At 34.3% G+C, this 16,752-nt stretch overlaps 2 protein-coding genes across 2 annotated transcripts; one reads left to right on the forward strand and one right to left on the reverse strand.

Annotated features, from left to right (window-relative positions):
* Positions 1–3,086: 3,086 nt before the first annotated feature.
* On the forward strand, positions 3,087–6,302 carry LOC732920 (pelota-like protein). The gene is given in 7 exon segments (NM_001046920.1): positions 3,087–3,222; positions 3,323–3,566; positions 4,031–4,285; positions 4,588–4,810; positions 5,165–5,357; positions 5,768–5,874; positions 5,956–6,302. Coding segments are annotated over 7 exon segments (1,164 nt in total). The 5' UTR covers positions 3,087–3,181; the 3' UTR covers positions 6,057–6,302.
* Positions 6,303–6,394: 92 nt separating this feature from the next.
* On the reverse strand, positions 6,395–9,928 carry LOC101739327 (pescadillo homolog). Its single transcript, XM_038013350.2, has 6 exons — positions 9,702–9,928; positions 9,390–9,623; positions 8,928–9,299; positions 7,579–8,302; positions 6,995–7,200; positions 6,395–6,705 (listed from the first exon to the last, which is right to left on the reverse strand). The coding sequence occupies exons 1-6, from the start codon at positions 9,723–9,725 to the stop codon at positions 6,430–6,432; spliced, it is 1,836 nt and encodes a 611-aa protein (XP_037869278.1). The 5' UTR covers positions 9,726–9,928; the 3' UTR covers positions 6,395–6,429.
* Positions 9,929–16,752: the final 6,824 nt, after the last annotated feature.

The raw sequence follows: 16,752 nt of genomic DNA on the forward strand, positions 1-16,752 counted from the left end.
CTCTTGCTAGGGTTCGTGTTAGCATCATCGTCAGGTTTGAGTCCCGAGAGCTCACCTACTAGTTACGGTTACGCTGGAATAGCTTCTCTAGGCTACCAGCTTAGGTAGGAAAAAAAAAAGGAAATTTATATTATATAATATTATATATAATATAATATATAAAATTTATATAATATTCTCATAGATAATAGGACTTTTTGGCGGTGGCGAGGAGTGAAGTTGTGTGATTTGTTTTATTTTGTCTCTTTAGTGTTTCTTCAGGTTTAAATGTGTAATAACGGTGGTTTATTAACTGTTTAATATCTGTGAAAGTGCACAAGTGTGAGAAAATGAAACAAAGTTGCAGGACGTAACTTCTCGGAATCTTACAAAAGTCCACAGAAAAAATCTCAGTAAATGACCACCATTATACTGAGATTATATTTCATCCCATATCATCCCATATCATCCCATATCATCCCATATCATCTCATTTCATTTCATACCAGTTGATTAATGTCCCAAATTATTAATCTTCATTTCATTTCCCTCTATATTATCATTTTTCATAAAAATTAAAATTAAAATAAGACATGACCTAAAAGTCTTAGTTACCAGGTCATAAAATCCCTTAAAAAATCATAGATAGAACCATGGAGTTAATAAGTACCTACAACTGGAGTGCTGTCTGATGCCGAGAAATCGGTCTCGAAAGAGAATACTTTTTGGTCGCGGTGTCCTTGTCTAATGTGGTGACCATATAAAATTTATTTATAGGATAAAATTATACACATGCATCAGTTTTGAATTTACCTTAAGTAATTCTGTGTAACCCTATGTAAATACAAAACACGTGCTTGCAACGTTTTATTTATGTAAATTCAATTCTAAACATTGCTTCGTCGTCATGGTGCCTTTTTTCGACGGTTTTTTTTGAAGTTGCTGCGTTGTCGAAAATCTAGCACTGAGTTTTATTACAAACATCATTACCTCAGTGCTATTACTTAAACTTCCTCAAACTCATGTTTAACGTCCGAATACTCAACCGCGACTTAAATATTATGTTGAACTTAATTACGCAATTCCTACTTTAGTGTACTGGCTAAGTGGGCCGTGCAAATTAATATTTGACACACTGAGTGAGACACTGCAACACACATGGTCTGCGCGTATCGGGTGCTCTTTTCCTACATTCACATCTTCAATTGATTTAAAATTACTTGTATTTTTACTTCTGTGCTATTTTCATGACACGTGTATATTAAGTCTACTAGTTACATTTTAGGAAATAAAACACAATGGGTAATAAAATGAAATGAACTGAAATTCATTTATTTGTTATATGTAGACAATTAAATAACTCTTAAATGACAAGTCAATACACATAACACAATACACATAGTACTTGATCTCTATTTACAAAATATTGGTTATATTATTATTATTAAGTTCAGTAAATTTTCTGTAATCTTATAATATAACATTTCCTCTATTTATTTTTAAGTAAATTCTTTTTTTTCAACGAAATACATAATTTATTTTAATCAATATCTAAGTGGACCATGAGTATCATTAAAATTTCGCAATTTAAATTTCAATTCAATTAAAAATCGCCATTTTTCTTTAATAAATCTAAAATCGACTTTATATTTACAATCACTATTTCACGACTTTTAAGTTTTTGTTTCAATACCTTAACATCTTGTCGTAATTTTGCTTTTCTCGGGGTATTTTTTATTTCTTGCGTTTGAGTACTTGATTCTTCTTGTTTGACCTTTTTAAAGGACATTTTCCAGAAATTCCAACGTCATATTTACTAGAAGATCCTCCTCGTTCGCTTAACGTCAGGCAAATGATATACATGCTTGCGTGCGACGCTATTCAATACAATAAAAAAAGTTCAAGAAATACCACGGGATGGCTCTTATAATATGAAAAATACATTGCAAAATTATAGTTTTCACGATTGTTTTTTCAAATTTAGTATATGACATAGATTAAGTACAATTTACAAGACAAATGGTATTAAATATTATAATGAGAAAAAATATCTCACATTTTAAAAATATATGCTCACACTAGTAAAAATTTATCAATGAATCTGACATATGGAAGGATATTCCACAAACTGGAGAGGATTCTCGCTTAAAACCACTTATATTAAAAGTGTTCACCATGATTACACGGAAACTTTCACGATTTTCGAAAAAAAAACAAGCCACAAGCTGTATCAGTGCCATTTTAACTTCGCACTACAAACGTAAATAGACGCCATTTTTCTTTTAATCCATTCATAGCTCTTTTTCGGTGATGCCAACAATTAATCTGGCTTCCCACCAAATTCAACATGAAAACCATCAGAAATCTACGTACCTACCATTAAATTTTCCATTAAACAGAGTTCTTATTAATATAGAACAATATTTTTTTTGTTAATGAGCTTTATTAATATATGATGTTCTATTAAAAATCAATATATATCATATAATCAATACTTCTTATATAATTTATTTTAATAAATTGTCATCATCAGAAACTAAATTCACCATAACTTTGTACGTTTATGTTGAACCAATTTAATTTTTGACGTTGATGGAAATTCTAAATTGTCGCAATATTTTCTAGTTAAGTTTAAGTCACATCGTTTAAATAATATGTATTTAGATATATTATTGTCATAAAATGTTTAAAATCCTGTAAAGTGGATTGATTTTAACCTTTTCAATAATTTTCAACAACGCCCAAGCTACTAAAAAATCCACTAACCACTAAAAGCCATTTTTGATAACTAAGACGGGGGTCCAAATTCCGAGATTTTATGGAAAATCCTCTAAGCTAGCAACACTGCTTTTTGTTTGTAAAATGTGCGAGAGGGACACCACCACTTAATAATCATTCTCTTTTCAGACCGTTTTTCCTTACATCTTTTGCTATTTAAAAATAAACTTTAAGCCATAGAGATAAAGTATATTTTTAGTTTTTATGTCAAACGAAGTAAGCACTCCAGTTAGAATAGTAACTCTATGGATAGAACATAATTTAATTTGACATAATTGTGACCATAGATTATACACTTAATATATTTGAGAGATTGTGACTTTGTGTCTGTCTTTGTGTCATTGAGACTTGAACATTTTTGCTTTTCAATTAAAACTGTTTTGCCAATATTTGTCTTTAAAATGATATAATTTTTGCACTCATAATGAAACTCGTTCACAAAAACATTGAGAAAGATGACTCCGGGTATTCTTTTCAAATTATTTTGATATACATAAATTGTTATTGTTGAACAGCTTGTCTTTATTAAATTTACATTGTTAATGAAATGTTCATTTTTTATTAGGAGTATTGGGCTCATACCGGAGGAACCCGAGGACATGTGGCATGCGTATAATCTAATCACAGAAGGCGATGCTGTAACTGCATCAACTGTTCGGAAAGTTCAAACAGAATCTTCGACCGGGTCTTCCACTAGCAGTAGAGTTAGGACTACGCTCACCATTACTGTAGAAAACATTGACTTTGATACCCAAGCATGTGTGTTAAGGTTGAAAGGTCGTAACATTGTGGAAAATCAATATGTTAAGGTAATGTTTTAAGCTGTGCTTCCTGGACTTTAAATTTGGCGTAGCCTATATATAAACCCTATATATAAAGTTTGTCAGATAAAACGAAATGTGGTATATTAAAATTGAAATTTCTCTTAATGCATTTTCAGGAATAACCGATTAAATTTAATTATGAAAACGGTATCAGAAATAATTTTGGAATGACTTGGAATGTCAAACATTTATTATCAAAATCCTAATTAGCTACAACAGTGAGATAAACTTATAGGCTATGTGATGTGAAGTCACAACTGGAGCACATAAACAGATTTTAATTCACTTGTATAAATAAACAATGAATTGACTAGTGCTATTAAGCAGTATCTAAGAGAAGTTCTCTCGTTTATTTGAATTAGTTCATACAAGCAGATGGAACCACATCTGTTTTCACACCTCAAACTAAATATTGCAACCTGTTAACAATTTTATAAAACATTTTACAGATGGGTGCATATCACACATTGGATTTAGAACTGAATCGAAAGTTTATTCTGCAGAAGGTATTGTGGGATTCGGTAGCATTAGAACGCGTGGAAACTGCTTGTGATCCAGCAAGTAATGCTGATGTTGCAGCAGTTGTCATGCAGGAAGGACTGGCACATGTCTGTCTTATTACACCCTCAATGACACTTGTGAGGATTAAAATTGACATCACAATACCTAAAAAACGGAAAGGATTTGTACAACAGCATGAAAAGGTAAATTAAAATGTGATAGAAGTACTAAACACTTGCTTATATAACATATAGGTTCCTCTTTTAGTGAAGATGATAGCTCAAGTTTTTATTGCTTTTGTAGCCAGATGAGCCTACGGCCGACTAGAGTCTAAGTGATTACCATCGCTCAGTGTCGTCAGCAATGCCAGGGGCACTGCTGAATCCCTGTCTACCAAAACAAACTGTTCTATCATAAAATACCATTAATTACTTTCACCAACCAAAAGCAACAAAGAAAATACTAGAAATAGATTGATTAGTTTCTTTCGTTTAATTATTCACAGGGCTTAAACAAGTTTTATGAAGCGGTAATGCAAGGAATTCTCAGGCATATAGATTTTAACATTGTCAAGTGTGTAATCATTGCTTCACCTGGTTTTGTGAAGGATCAGTTCTTTGAGTATATGATGCAGCAGGCAATCAAAACAGATAATAAGCTACTTATAGATAACAGAAGTAAATTTTTACTGGTCAAAGCTTCATCTGGATTCAAACATTCTTTAAAAGGTATTTTGTGCAAATTCTTATTTTTAAGCTATGTAAGTCATATAATTTTCTAAGAAAACTGCTTAAATTACATGTACTGTATAGAACCAAGGTGGTGAAGGTATCCATGTTTTAAGGATGTCAGATTTGCCCAGGTGGGCTGTGAACTGTGGCCCAATAGTGACAGGCAGTAGCCTGGCTCCATGTTCCTGGCGTCCATGAGCGACGGTAACCGTTCACTACCATGTAGGCTCACATTTGGTGAAAAATAATATATTTTATATTCTCCTCCATGAATACATGCACATATTATGAAGTCAGGTAGTAACTTAGAAAAATAGCAATAAAATTGCAAATAATAATTTAATTTTTTAGAAGTTTTACAAGAACCTGCAGTAATGGCAAAAATATCAGATACGAAGGCTGCAAGTGAAGTAAAATTACTGGAAAGTTTTTACACAATGTTGCAGTTAGAGCCCTCAAAAGCGTTCTATGGAAAAAAACATGTAATGAGGGCTAATGAGGCCCTTGCAATTGAAACACTCATGATCTCAGATAAATTGTTCAGGTGATTGTTATTATTAATTAATAAATCCAGTCATTAAATGAAATTGTATTTTTTGTGAGCTGATCTTGTCTTATGTCGGTTAAGATAGATTTAGGTAGTTGAATTTGTGAAATTTAATAATAAAATAATTGAATATGCAATTTCAAAAAGGGCACATGTCGCATATTTTGTCAAATACGTTTTTTCATATAGATGTAGTTTTGAAGCTTACCTACACCCATTTTATAATAATTTCACTAATTTTCAATTGCTAATTAACACTAAAATATATCTCAAAAGTTAATATTTTAAATTTTACACTACTTTAGAAAATAATAGTTTTTTTTTCATTTCCTGAACATTTTACATTTCCAGAGATGTGCCCTTTTCGAAATTGCATATTCAATAACATATATTTTTCACTTCTTTAGGTGTCAAGATACATTGAAGCGGAAAGAGTATGTTGCTCTTGTAGATTCTGTCCGAGAAAATGGTGGAGATGTTAGAATATTCTCTAGTATGCATGTGTCTGGGGAACGTAAGAAAATTTGTTAAATAAAATGAAAATAGTCATGTCAGTATTGTCACGATTATTATGATCATATAAATATTCTTACAGAGCTAGATCAATTGACGGGTATAGCTGCAGTCCTGCGATTTCCTATGCCGGAACTTGAAGACAGTGATGCTGAAGAAGACAGCGAAAATGATTCTGATTAGCTTATCATTATAAAATGAATTCCTTAATTGACATTTCACCGTTATACTTGTTTAGGATAGTAAATTTTAACGTAATCTGTATTTAAATTGCACAAGAAGCCAATGGATCACTGCAGTTTCTAATGAAGAAATTGTACACTTGTTTTAATGAGTAGGTTTTTTATTAACCTGTTTTGTATGAAACCTAACAATTACTTGTTATTTTATAGTTAATTATTTTAAGTGTTAATTTCATAAGTATCATTTTTCGTGACATTTTTGTTATATTGTTTTCATAATAGCAAAATTTTTCTTTGTTATGCCTCAAAAATTTTGTACATATTTAAAATTAAAATAAGTTTTAGTTGTTGAAAATAGTATTTATTAATAAATCTCAAATAGAAGTAGCTTCTAGTGCTTGCATTTTTTGTTTCCGTTTTTCTGCCTTCTTTTCATCTTTGATCTTCTCGTCGTGAAGGCGACGTTTTTTCCTAAGCAGCCATATTTCCTTCTTACGTTTTTCTTGACCTGCTTTCATACTTTTATACAGATTGCGGTGCTTCTTTCGTACTAGCTTCTCGCGTAACCGGAATGCCTGTTTGTCTTCTATTTCTTTTTGATAAGGATGTTCTTTATGGGTTACACCTGTCGTTACCCTCATTGATTTTTTCTGAAAATAACCCATCATATATAAATTCTTTACTATCAAACTTATATTATATCTCCTATAATGATTTATTTTTCTATTCACATGAAACCTAAGATTTTTATCATTAATAAGAAAAAATTGGTTCTAAGTTATCGTTATTATTTATAAAAAAGTTGTAATCATATTAATAAAACTGAACATTATCAAAATTAGGTCAAACTGAATAAAATCAAGGTAGAAAACATAGAAAATTCTGATTTTCAATAGTAAAATTATAGTCATTCATATTATGTAGTGGGATTTTTTTTACCTTCTCTTTAGCCAGTTTCTTTTTCTCAGGGTCCAAATCATCATCATCATTTTCTTCTTCATCTTGAGATGAATCTTCATCAACCTCCTGCTGATATTGCTTAGTAATAGCTCTTTCAGCATCACTATCTTCAGAGTCGGGCTCATTTTGCTCCTCCTTGTCTTCATCACTGGCTTCTTCTATTTCACTTCCAGAAGAATCTGCATCTGTTTGAATAAATATCACTAAATGACAATGGTTAATTTTAAGATCATTGAGCTGTACCTTCTATATTATGCACAAACAATGTATGGCGCAAGCTTTCTAATTAACCATTGATATGTTTATTGCCAGCTGATATAAATGAAAATATTACTTAAGACTGAATATATTAATACTGAATATAAAAATGGCATATAAGTTTTCAGCCCACATGGTTTAAAGTGAAAAAAATATCACAATGTAAATAGCACCCACCCACCATGAGATATGAGATCAGTCATAATTATATTGAAATTTTGTGTCTACCTATTTGGAGTAATAAAACCAACACTGAAAAAGATTAGCATATTTCATTAGATAAAATTTGTTTGAAATATTCTTACTGAGTGGTTTGAAGTTTGGATCGTTAAGCTCTCTTTCTTCTGGTGGTATGTATACTTGATCTTTTATAGTGTCAACAAATGGTGACAAGTGAGGCGGAAGAATAGCACCAATCAAGTACTTATTGATTGGCAACAAAGTTCTTGTATTAACACTGTCAAAAACCCATTGCGGCTGGATGTAGTATCGCGATAAGTATTGTTTATCCATACTTGGTCTGTCTACTATTTGGTAGGCAATAGTTTCATCTGTCTCATCAAATGTTGCACCTACAAAGTGATCTTTATCCCATGAGCACTCTCCACCAAAGCAGCGAATTATGAATACTAAGGGTTCCCTGGGTACTTCTCTATTTATGTAAAACTTTAACCCTTTGAACAATGTTTTTAGCTTTTTAATTTTTTCTGCCTCAAGTTTGGCTTCTTCTAGTTTTTGGGGATCATTATCTTCTGTGGGAAATATGTCAATTTCTGGTAACTCTTCAACTTCATTTGATCCTTCAATTTTTGCAGGTGAAATATTCATAGCAGCTATACGTTCTGACACATATGATTGTTCGTCAATAAGGTCTTTGTCTTTTTCAGAAGAGAAACCAATAGGGAGTTTAGGCGGATAAACTAAATTCAGTGAGTGATACAGCTTGAAATTCACAAAACCAAGCATCATAGTGTAAAATTCCACAAATGTCGCCATAATTTTGAAGTCTACTTCATCTTTGCTTTGTGGCTGTTAAAAAAAACCAATTATAAATACTAGTGAACACCAGTCACACTCCACTAATTCTAGAAAAAAAATCAGTGTTTTGGAAATACTGCATGCCACCTAAGGTATATATATATCTAGATAGCACTATGACCTAAATCTTCCCTAGTGTGAATGATTACAGAATGAAATAAATGGTTTAGGAATGTAAAGAGAACAAACATACTAACTCTTTTCTATTGAGCCCACAGATTTCAACAACATAAATGCAACCATACACCTTGAGACAACAGTTCTTAGTCTCAGGTTTACTATACAATAGCAAACTTGCCTTCCTAATCAAAATGCATTATGGCTATGTGGCAGAAATAGACAAGATGGTGGTACCTTAGTGTGGGTTCACAAGACACCCTATCACAGTTAATAAATGAAACCAAGTATATTATTATGTCGAGCAGCTTTTGCTTTCAGTATCTAGATTAGTCCCACCCAGAACATGAATATAAGTGCTGACCCCATATGACCACTTAACAGTTGTAGAGGCAAGTTTTAATGTTTTTGTTTTTCTTTAGTACATTTTTGTATCTATTTAATATTTTTGATCATCTTTTAATGTTTGTTAAAACTTATATAATAAACATTCAAGTACCTGGAATGAGAAATGATGTGGAACAATCCATGTTATTGTTTGTCCTTCAAATTCAACTTGATAATAGAATCCCTTAACCGATACAAACACTTTACGTAGAGCCTTAGCAGCAATTACTGCATGCATGAATTCAACTGTCAGTCTTCTGCACAAGAATGATTGGTCTCTTGGAACTTTTTTCAATGATGGGAAAGTACTGAATAGGAAGCACAATGTGAGACAATCGTCCAAATCTCGCAAAGCGTCAACAAACGTGGGGTATCTTTCCTTTACTATGTGATCAATGTTTATTTCTGGATAGTCCCGCAAAAACTTTCTCATCTTGCCATATTCTCGCTGTGCTCTTGCACGACGAATTTTTTGTTGATAAACCTAAAATTAAGTCATTTTGTAAGTTTTAACAAAATTTTGAAAATAAACTTAAAGTATTACTTATATTGCTACTTTTGGCATATTTTTTACCTTTAGTTCCCTCAGTTTCCATATTATTGGCTCATGTAGTAAAAATTTTATATCTTTAGTGTGATAAAGTGTTTTGATTCCGCCTGCACCTTTTTGAGCCCTCTTTCGGTTTCTAGGTTCTCGGGGGTATATTCCTTTCAAAATACAAATACGTCTGAAATCTTTCAAGGATAGTTGTAGTTTCTTAAGCGCTGCTTTTCTGGTCATAAACTGAGCTCCTTCTCCGGAAGAATACTAAAAATAAAATATTTGTTGGTTAGGATCTTTGAAGACAACATAAAACACGTGTTCGATTTATAGGTAAGTACACACCTTCTTCTTCTTTTTGGACACCATTGTGATTGTTATCCTTGTTCAGAAAGTAATATGTAAAGGTTTTTTGTTTGGTTGTATTAAATATTGAATGTGCGTCTATTATTATTTCACAAGTTCGCACATTTTAGAAAGATTAATGGAGATTTGGAGATCAAATCAAAATCCAAACAGCATTTTGACATTTTTGACAGTAGTAGTAGTTCCATTTTCCAACAGAAAAGGCAAAAGTATCACATTATACAGTCTAAACATTAAACATTCTGATAAGTGAAAATAATAAGGATGAAATGAGGTGAAGGTGATTTATGATGATGACGCTTGACACGAGAGGACATCCTTCAAGATCTAGCTGGTCTACTCACATTTTTACCAGACGCCTGAAACTCTAACGCTAAGAACAGGCATAGGGACCCCGATAATCTAATCCATTGAAACCCATGAAATCTAACCCATAACATCAACTCGCTAAGTTACTCACCGGATCTTCTGATCGGTTTCGGTCGTATTCTATTTCGGTACTACATGTATGAAAAAATATGTTTGAGATATTATTTAAATAAAACTACGCAATCCCATAAATATTAAAGATTTCCGCAAAGAATGTAAAGACTACAAGCTGCTTAAATATCATGAAGGTCGGCAACGCCAGGGGCACAGTGAAGCTGCTGCAAGTGCACAAATTTGTTCCTTTTATTACCTTAGAAGACAGATGAGCACACGGCCTATTAGATCACCGAGTCGTCACCGATGCTCACAAATATGAATAATCCCAGTGGCTTAGCCGAGCTTCTGTAATGTTTACAAAACAACTCTTTTCGAGTCTCGTTTGATGAAGGAGGATATATGCTGCAAAACCTTAGACACATCTGTAGGAGGGATTTCATTCCAGAGCCGCATGGTGTTGTGATAAAAAGATCACAAATGTTGAATTGAGTGTTGCCAGGTCGGTGATATGTGTGAGTTTTGCTACGGTGGCGGGCACTGCAGTGGCTAAATGGGGTTCGCGGAATCATCATCAGAATTTTGAAGTCGTCGTGGCCTAAAGGACAAGACCTCTGGTGCATTCGTGTTGAACGATATGCACCGGTGTTCGAATCCCGCAGGTGAGTACCAATTTTTCTAATGAAATACGTACTTAACAAATGTTCACGATTGACTTCCACGATGAAGGAATAAGATCGGATAATAAAAATCAAACCCGCAAAATTATAATTTGCGTAAATACTGGTGGTAGGACCTCTGGTGAGTCCGCACGGGTAGATACCACCTCCCTGCCTATTTCAGCCGTGAAGCAGTAATGCGTTTCGGTTTGAAGGGTGGGGCAGCCGTTGTAACTATACTGAGACCTTAGAACTTATATCTCAAGGTGGATGACGCATTTACGTTGTAGATGTCTATGGGCTCTAGTAACCACTTAACACCAGGTGGGCTGTGAGCTCGTCCACTCATCTAAGCAATAAAAAAAAAAAAAAACTGGAACTATTCCTCAGATAACTTCTCATGGAACTTAAGATACAAAATAATTACAAAGAAAACGTTCATCGAAGAAAAAAATCATCGTAACTTAGCAAAGGTTTTGCTCCCGTGTTCATTTCGACTGAAGATCTAATTTAATTAAGGTTCATCTTGAGAATTTTTATTTAATAAGAAAATATATAATCCAGTTACATTTATTTAATAATTATCATAATATTATAAATTAATCCTTTTTTATTTATCTAAATAATATTAAAATCCAAAATCATTTATTTTCGCTCTTAGTATTAGGAGCAGGAGTTGTTCCTTGACTTTTGGTCCATGTACTAGGATCCATCATTACGTACATAGGATAAGAATAAGGCGACCACATCGGCGGTGTTGGCATCACAGAGTTGGCAGTATCTTCATTAACACCAGCCTCCTTTAAAATGCTCATTGCTTTTGTATATGCAGACATCATTTGGGGATAGAAAAAATGAAACGGAGAATATTGGGGAATGTTCGCTTTAGCAGGATCCAAACACGGAATTAAACTTTCGGATGCTTGTGACGGAAACGCACTGACCGGTAGAGCGTATGGATAAGGTGAGGTGCCTTCATTTGGTGCTGTTGTCATTGGCACCGCATATGCGTACTGGACCGGGGCTCCAGCTTGTTTTTTTTTGTTCACAGTTTCTTCATGAGGATAGCTTGCAGCGAAGGGGCTCGGAAATGCAGTTTCGTGTTTCTGTGAAGCTGCTGTGGCTGGTAAGAAGTTGACGGATGCATCGGTCAACCATTGCGATTTGACTCCATCTTCTTCTGTCGCGGCAACGTAAAGGTCTCCCGTAGATCCGTCGACCGAAGGCTTGATATAGAGTCCATGTACTGGATGGAGTTGATTCGGGTCGTTTCGTTGAGTCACGTGACCCTGAACACACGAGTAAATCACTATTAATATACTGAGTACTTTAAGCATTGTGCTAGAATAATTTAATGATTTTGGTTTTCTGAACGTTGCCTTTTATAGTATCAATATATTTGAACTGAACGGGTTTTGTAATCATTTTATATTAAAATCAATTAGATGGTAAAAAAAATCTTAATTTAAGCACGAAGCACGTTAACGTTCGATTGTTATCAGTTCGTCATGTTCTATCTCTTCAAGCATACGAGATAATTCATTTTAAAGATGATTTTTTGCTTTGCATGCTTTATATGTTGCATTTCATTTATCTCTTCCCGATAAAAAAAAATCATCAGAATACTATTCAATTCTATGATTTGAGTTTATCATTCTAATTACAGAAATTACAAAGAATTTCAAGGGATTAATTTAAAATGTCATATTTTGTTTGGACAATTTTGTGATCCTAAAAATGAAGGTACCTTTAACCCCTTTGTGCTATTAATTAGTCGCATCTTGACTTTTTTGGAGATCATGCGTATTGTTAATAATTATTTATATTAATTTTAAATTACTTGCTATAATAGTTTACTTCTAATAACGATTAAACATTCGGCCTACCTTACCGTAAACTTTTTCGGTTGATGCCATGCCAATTAGATGATTTATTTTAAAAGATACTTTAATAATATAATATAGAACATAAGTGTAATAGTGAGATATAATTATAATAAATATTTATTTATTTATTGCACAGATGGGCAGACGAGCTCACAGCCCACCTGGTATTAAGTGGTTACCGGAGCCCATAGATATCTACAACGTAAATGCCGCCACCCACCTTGAGATATGAGTTCTAAGGTCTCAGTATAGTTACAAGGGCTGCCCCACCCTTCAAACCGAAACGCATTACAGCTTCACGGCAGAAACAGGCAGGGTGGTGGAACCTACCCGTGCGGACTCACAAGTGGTCCTACTACCATATACCACCAAATAATACCTACTAAAAGTAAACTCACATATAATCACAAAAGGATCACATGTATTATGCCGGTAAGCTTTCTTATTTTAGATGTGTCATGTCTACACTAGTATGGGGCACAGATTAACACCACCTCAACTCTTCTAGTGGGTGTACTAAGAGAAAAAAGGGATTCACTGAAGAATGAAACCCATTGTTCTCAAAGTATAATACTAAGAGTATTGGAATCGTAAACTCGCATTTGCGGTGGGGCGTATGGTAAGCTTGCAATGGTAGTTAACACCGTTTTGCCTATTTCTGCGGGGAAGCAGTCATGCGTTCCAATTTGAAGGGTGGGTTAGCCGTTGTATTATACAATCGAGACTTCGACTTCACTTTATAACGTAGCGGGATTTACGTTGTAATGTTTATGACGTGTTGTGATGACAAATTTACACTAAGTGGATTATGAGCTCGTTCACCTGTTTATGCAATGAAAAAGGTTTGTTAACAAGTGGCAGTGTCTACACTTATGGTACATAGAACGAATGTATTTTCAATCGTAAAATATATTATGCGATAAAAGGATGTTATTATATTATGAGGTTATCATCAAGGTAGTCGATGAAGAAGATATGGATTGTTAAGGATAACTCAAATAATGATCAGGTCTTGATAAAATTTAAATGGAAGCACCTGAAAAACACCAGCTTTCAAATAAATAAAATCATCAAAATCGGTTCACCCACATAAAGGTTCTGAGGTAAAATAAAAAAAATACATTCGAATTGAGAACCTTCACCTTTTTTGAAGTCGGTTAACAAATAATAAAATTCGATTCGGTTTCATAAAAGTCAAGTAAATTTTCAACATCCATAAAACTAAACATTTTGTTTGTTTATACGTAGAATGTAGAACTATAAAATGGAATTGTTATTGTTGTTGGTTTTATCAACGCACATTTCTTATTGTTATAAAAATTCGATGTGCTTAGGTGACCATGAGGTGTTCTCGTTGTGCGTCTGGAGGTGTTCTCCTACTTGCGTTAATATGAGTATTATGAATTTATGTAAGAACGAAACTAAGTAGTTACGTACGAATAGATTAATCATTCATTAATCGATGCCTCCAATGAACACTACGCTAACTTCAAATTCGTAGATTTACAGGAGGAGCGTTTAAACGAAAAAAGTTGAAATCTTTATTATTGCAGATATATTTATGTTTTTTTTGTGTAACTAGCTGATTTACTTTTGCTTCGAACCCCATCAATAATGATTAATTGTAATACTTTTAAAATAGTGAGCGATTTGCGTGAAAAACGAAAATTTCAAATTTTTGAGTTAGAGTAGTGTTCATTGGAGGCATCGATTTGAAGGATAAGTAATAGTGTTGATTGTTCTCGTATAATTCTCTAACCAAGTTTTGTGAGGGTTTTTGGAACGAAGTTCCTCACGGCAGGCTTGGAGGAGATAGGGATTTTGCTGCGCGACCGAACTGAAAAAAATGTGTTAGTAAAAACCGTAAGAAAAAGTCCGTGGAATAAGGCCTTGTTTTCCGCACAGCGATATTTCAACGCGCGATTTTTGCTGCGCGACCGAACTGAAGAAAATGTGATAGTAAAAACCGTAAGAAAAAGTCCGTGGAATAAGGCCTTGTTTTCCGCACAGCGATATTTCACCGCGCGATTTTTTCTCGTAATTCTTTTTTTTTATTTTTTATATGGAACTTCGTTCCTATCCGGTGTTCTACGACACCACACATCTTTTTTTTAATGTCAGACAATGGTGATGGTAGATTTACCGGACGACAAATCGTGACGTATACTGACACAAATCTTGAGGCATGTGATTTATGTCAGTTGTCTTGCACTAGCTTTTACTGGTGGTCTCACTTGTCTGAATGTGTAAAAAATATCTATCCTTTTTTTCGGGACGAATCCTTGAATGTCCTTTTGTGCATCTCTAACGGGTATGTAAAACTTCATGATGATCGAAAGTGTAACAAATACATTGTCGTATGTCCACGTTAGGGTTTATAATACATAATGTATTAGTCTGGAGAACGGTTCCCTTAACCTTCTAGGGTGGGGGAGTCTATCCTTATGGCCTCACAATATGTTCTACCACCATTACCAGATTATGGCAGTTAATAAATTTGTGGGTTAAATTAAATAACTTAATTTTTTTATAGTCGTTTTCATTAGGGAAATGTTAATTTTAAAAAGATGCACGTGTGCATTAAAAATGGTAATCGCCCCTAAGATTTTAATGTTGATACAATTGGACCAGTATGTTGTTATATATATACCTAGTCAAGTCATAAGTATTGTCACACAGTAAAAACTTTTCTTTTAGAATGCTGGCCACAAAAAAGTTTATTGAATTCGAATTTCGAATTGTTCATGAAAATAAAAATGTATACTTTTAGAATTTTACTCATTTTTAAATATGGAGTGGACGCTTAAAGAAAACCGTGTTGCAGTTATTGCGTTGCATCGTTGCGGTTACGCGCCAATTCAAATTTTTAACATACTGAAAAATTTGAATATAACCAAAAGATTCGTTTATCGTACCATCAAACGATACAATGAAGACTCTAGTGTAAATGACAGGTCAAGAAGTGGTCGCCCTCGGTCTGTTAGGACTCCAGCAGTGATAAAAGCTGTGAAGGCGCGAATTCAAAGAAATCCCAAACGTAAGCAGAAACTGTTGGCCCTTCAGATGGGGTTAAGCAGAACCACGGTGAAAAGGGTGTTAAATGAAGACTTAGGGCTTCGGGCATATCGAAGAAAAACAGGACATCGTTTGAATGCTCGTCTAATGGACCTGAGACTGAAGAGATGCCGCGCTTTGTTGAAGCGGTACGCGGGAAAAAAATATCGGGAAATTCTTTTTTCGGATGAAAAAATTTTTACCGTAGAAGAGACCTACAACAAACAAAATGATAAGGTGTACGCACACAGTAGTGAAGAAGCGAGCAACCGTATTCCGCGTGTCCAACAAGGTCATTTTCCATCCTTGCTCATGGTATGGTTGGGAGTTTCTTATTGGGGCTTAACAGAGGTACATTTTTGTGAGAAAGGTGCAAAAACGAATGCAGTTGTGTATCAAAATACAGTCCTGACGAACCTTGTGGAATCTGTTTCTCATACCATGTTCAATAACAGGCACTGGGTATTTCAACAAGATTCGGCGCCAGCTCATAGAGCGAAGAGCACACAAGACTGGCTGGCGGCGCGTGAAATCGACTTTATCCGGCTTTTTATTTTTGAAGTCGTCGTGGCCTAAAGGATAAGACGTCCGGTGCATTCGTTGTTGCGATGCACCGGTGTTCGAATCCCGCAGGCGGGTACCAATTTTTCGAATGAAATACGTACTTAAAAAATGTTCAGGATTGACTTCCACGGTGAAGGAATAACATCGTGTAATAAAAATCAAACCCGCAAAATTATAATTTGCGTAATCGCTGGTGGTAGGACCTATTGTGAGTCCGCACGGGTAGGTACCACCGCCCTGCCTATTTCTGCCGTGAAGCAGTAATGCGTTTCGGTTTGAAGGGTGGGGTAGCCGTTGTAACTATACTGAGACCTTAGAACTTATATCTCAAGGTGGGTGGCGCATTTACGTTGTAGATGTCTATGGGCTCTAGTAACCACTTAACACCAGGTGGGCTGTGAGCTCGTCCACGCATCTAAGCAATAAAAAAAAAAAAAAAAAAAC

The sequence above is a fragment of the Bombyx mori genome, chromosome 10, assembly GCF_030269925.1.
Source record: "Bombyx mori chromosome 10, ASM3026992v2".
Taxonomy (NCBI): Eukaryota; Metazoa; Arthropoda; class Insecta; order Lepidoptera; family Bombycidae; genus Bombyx; species Bombyx mori.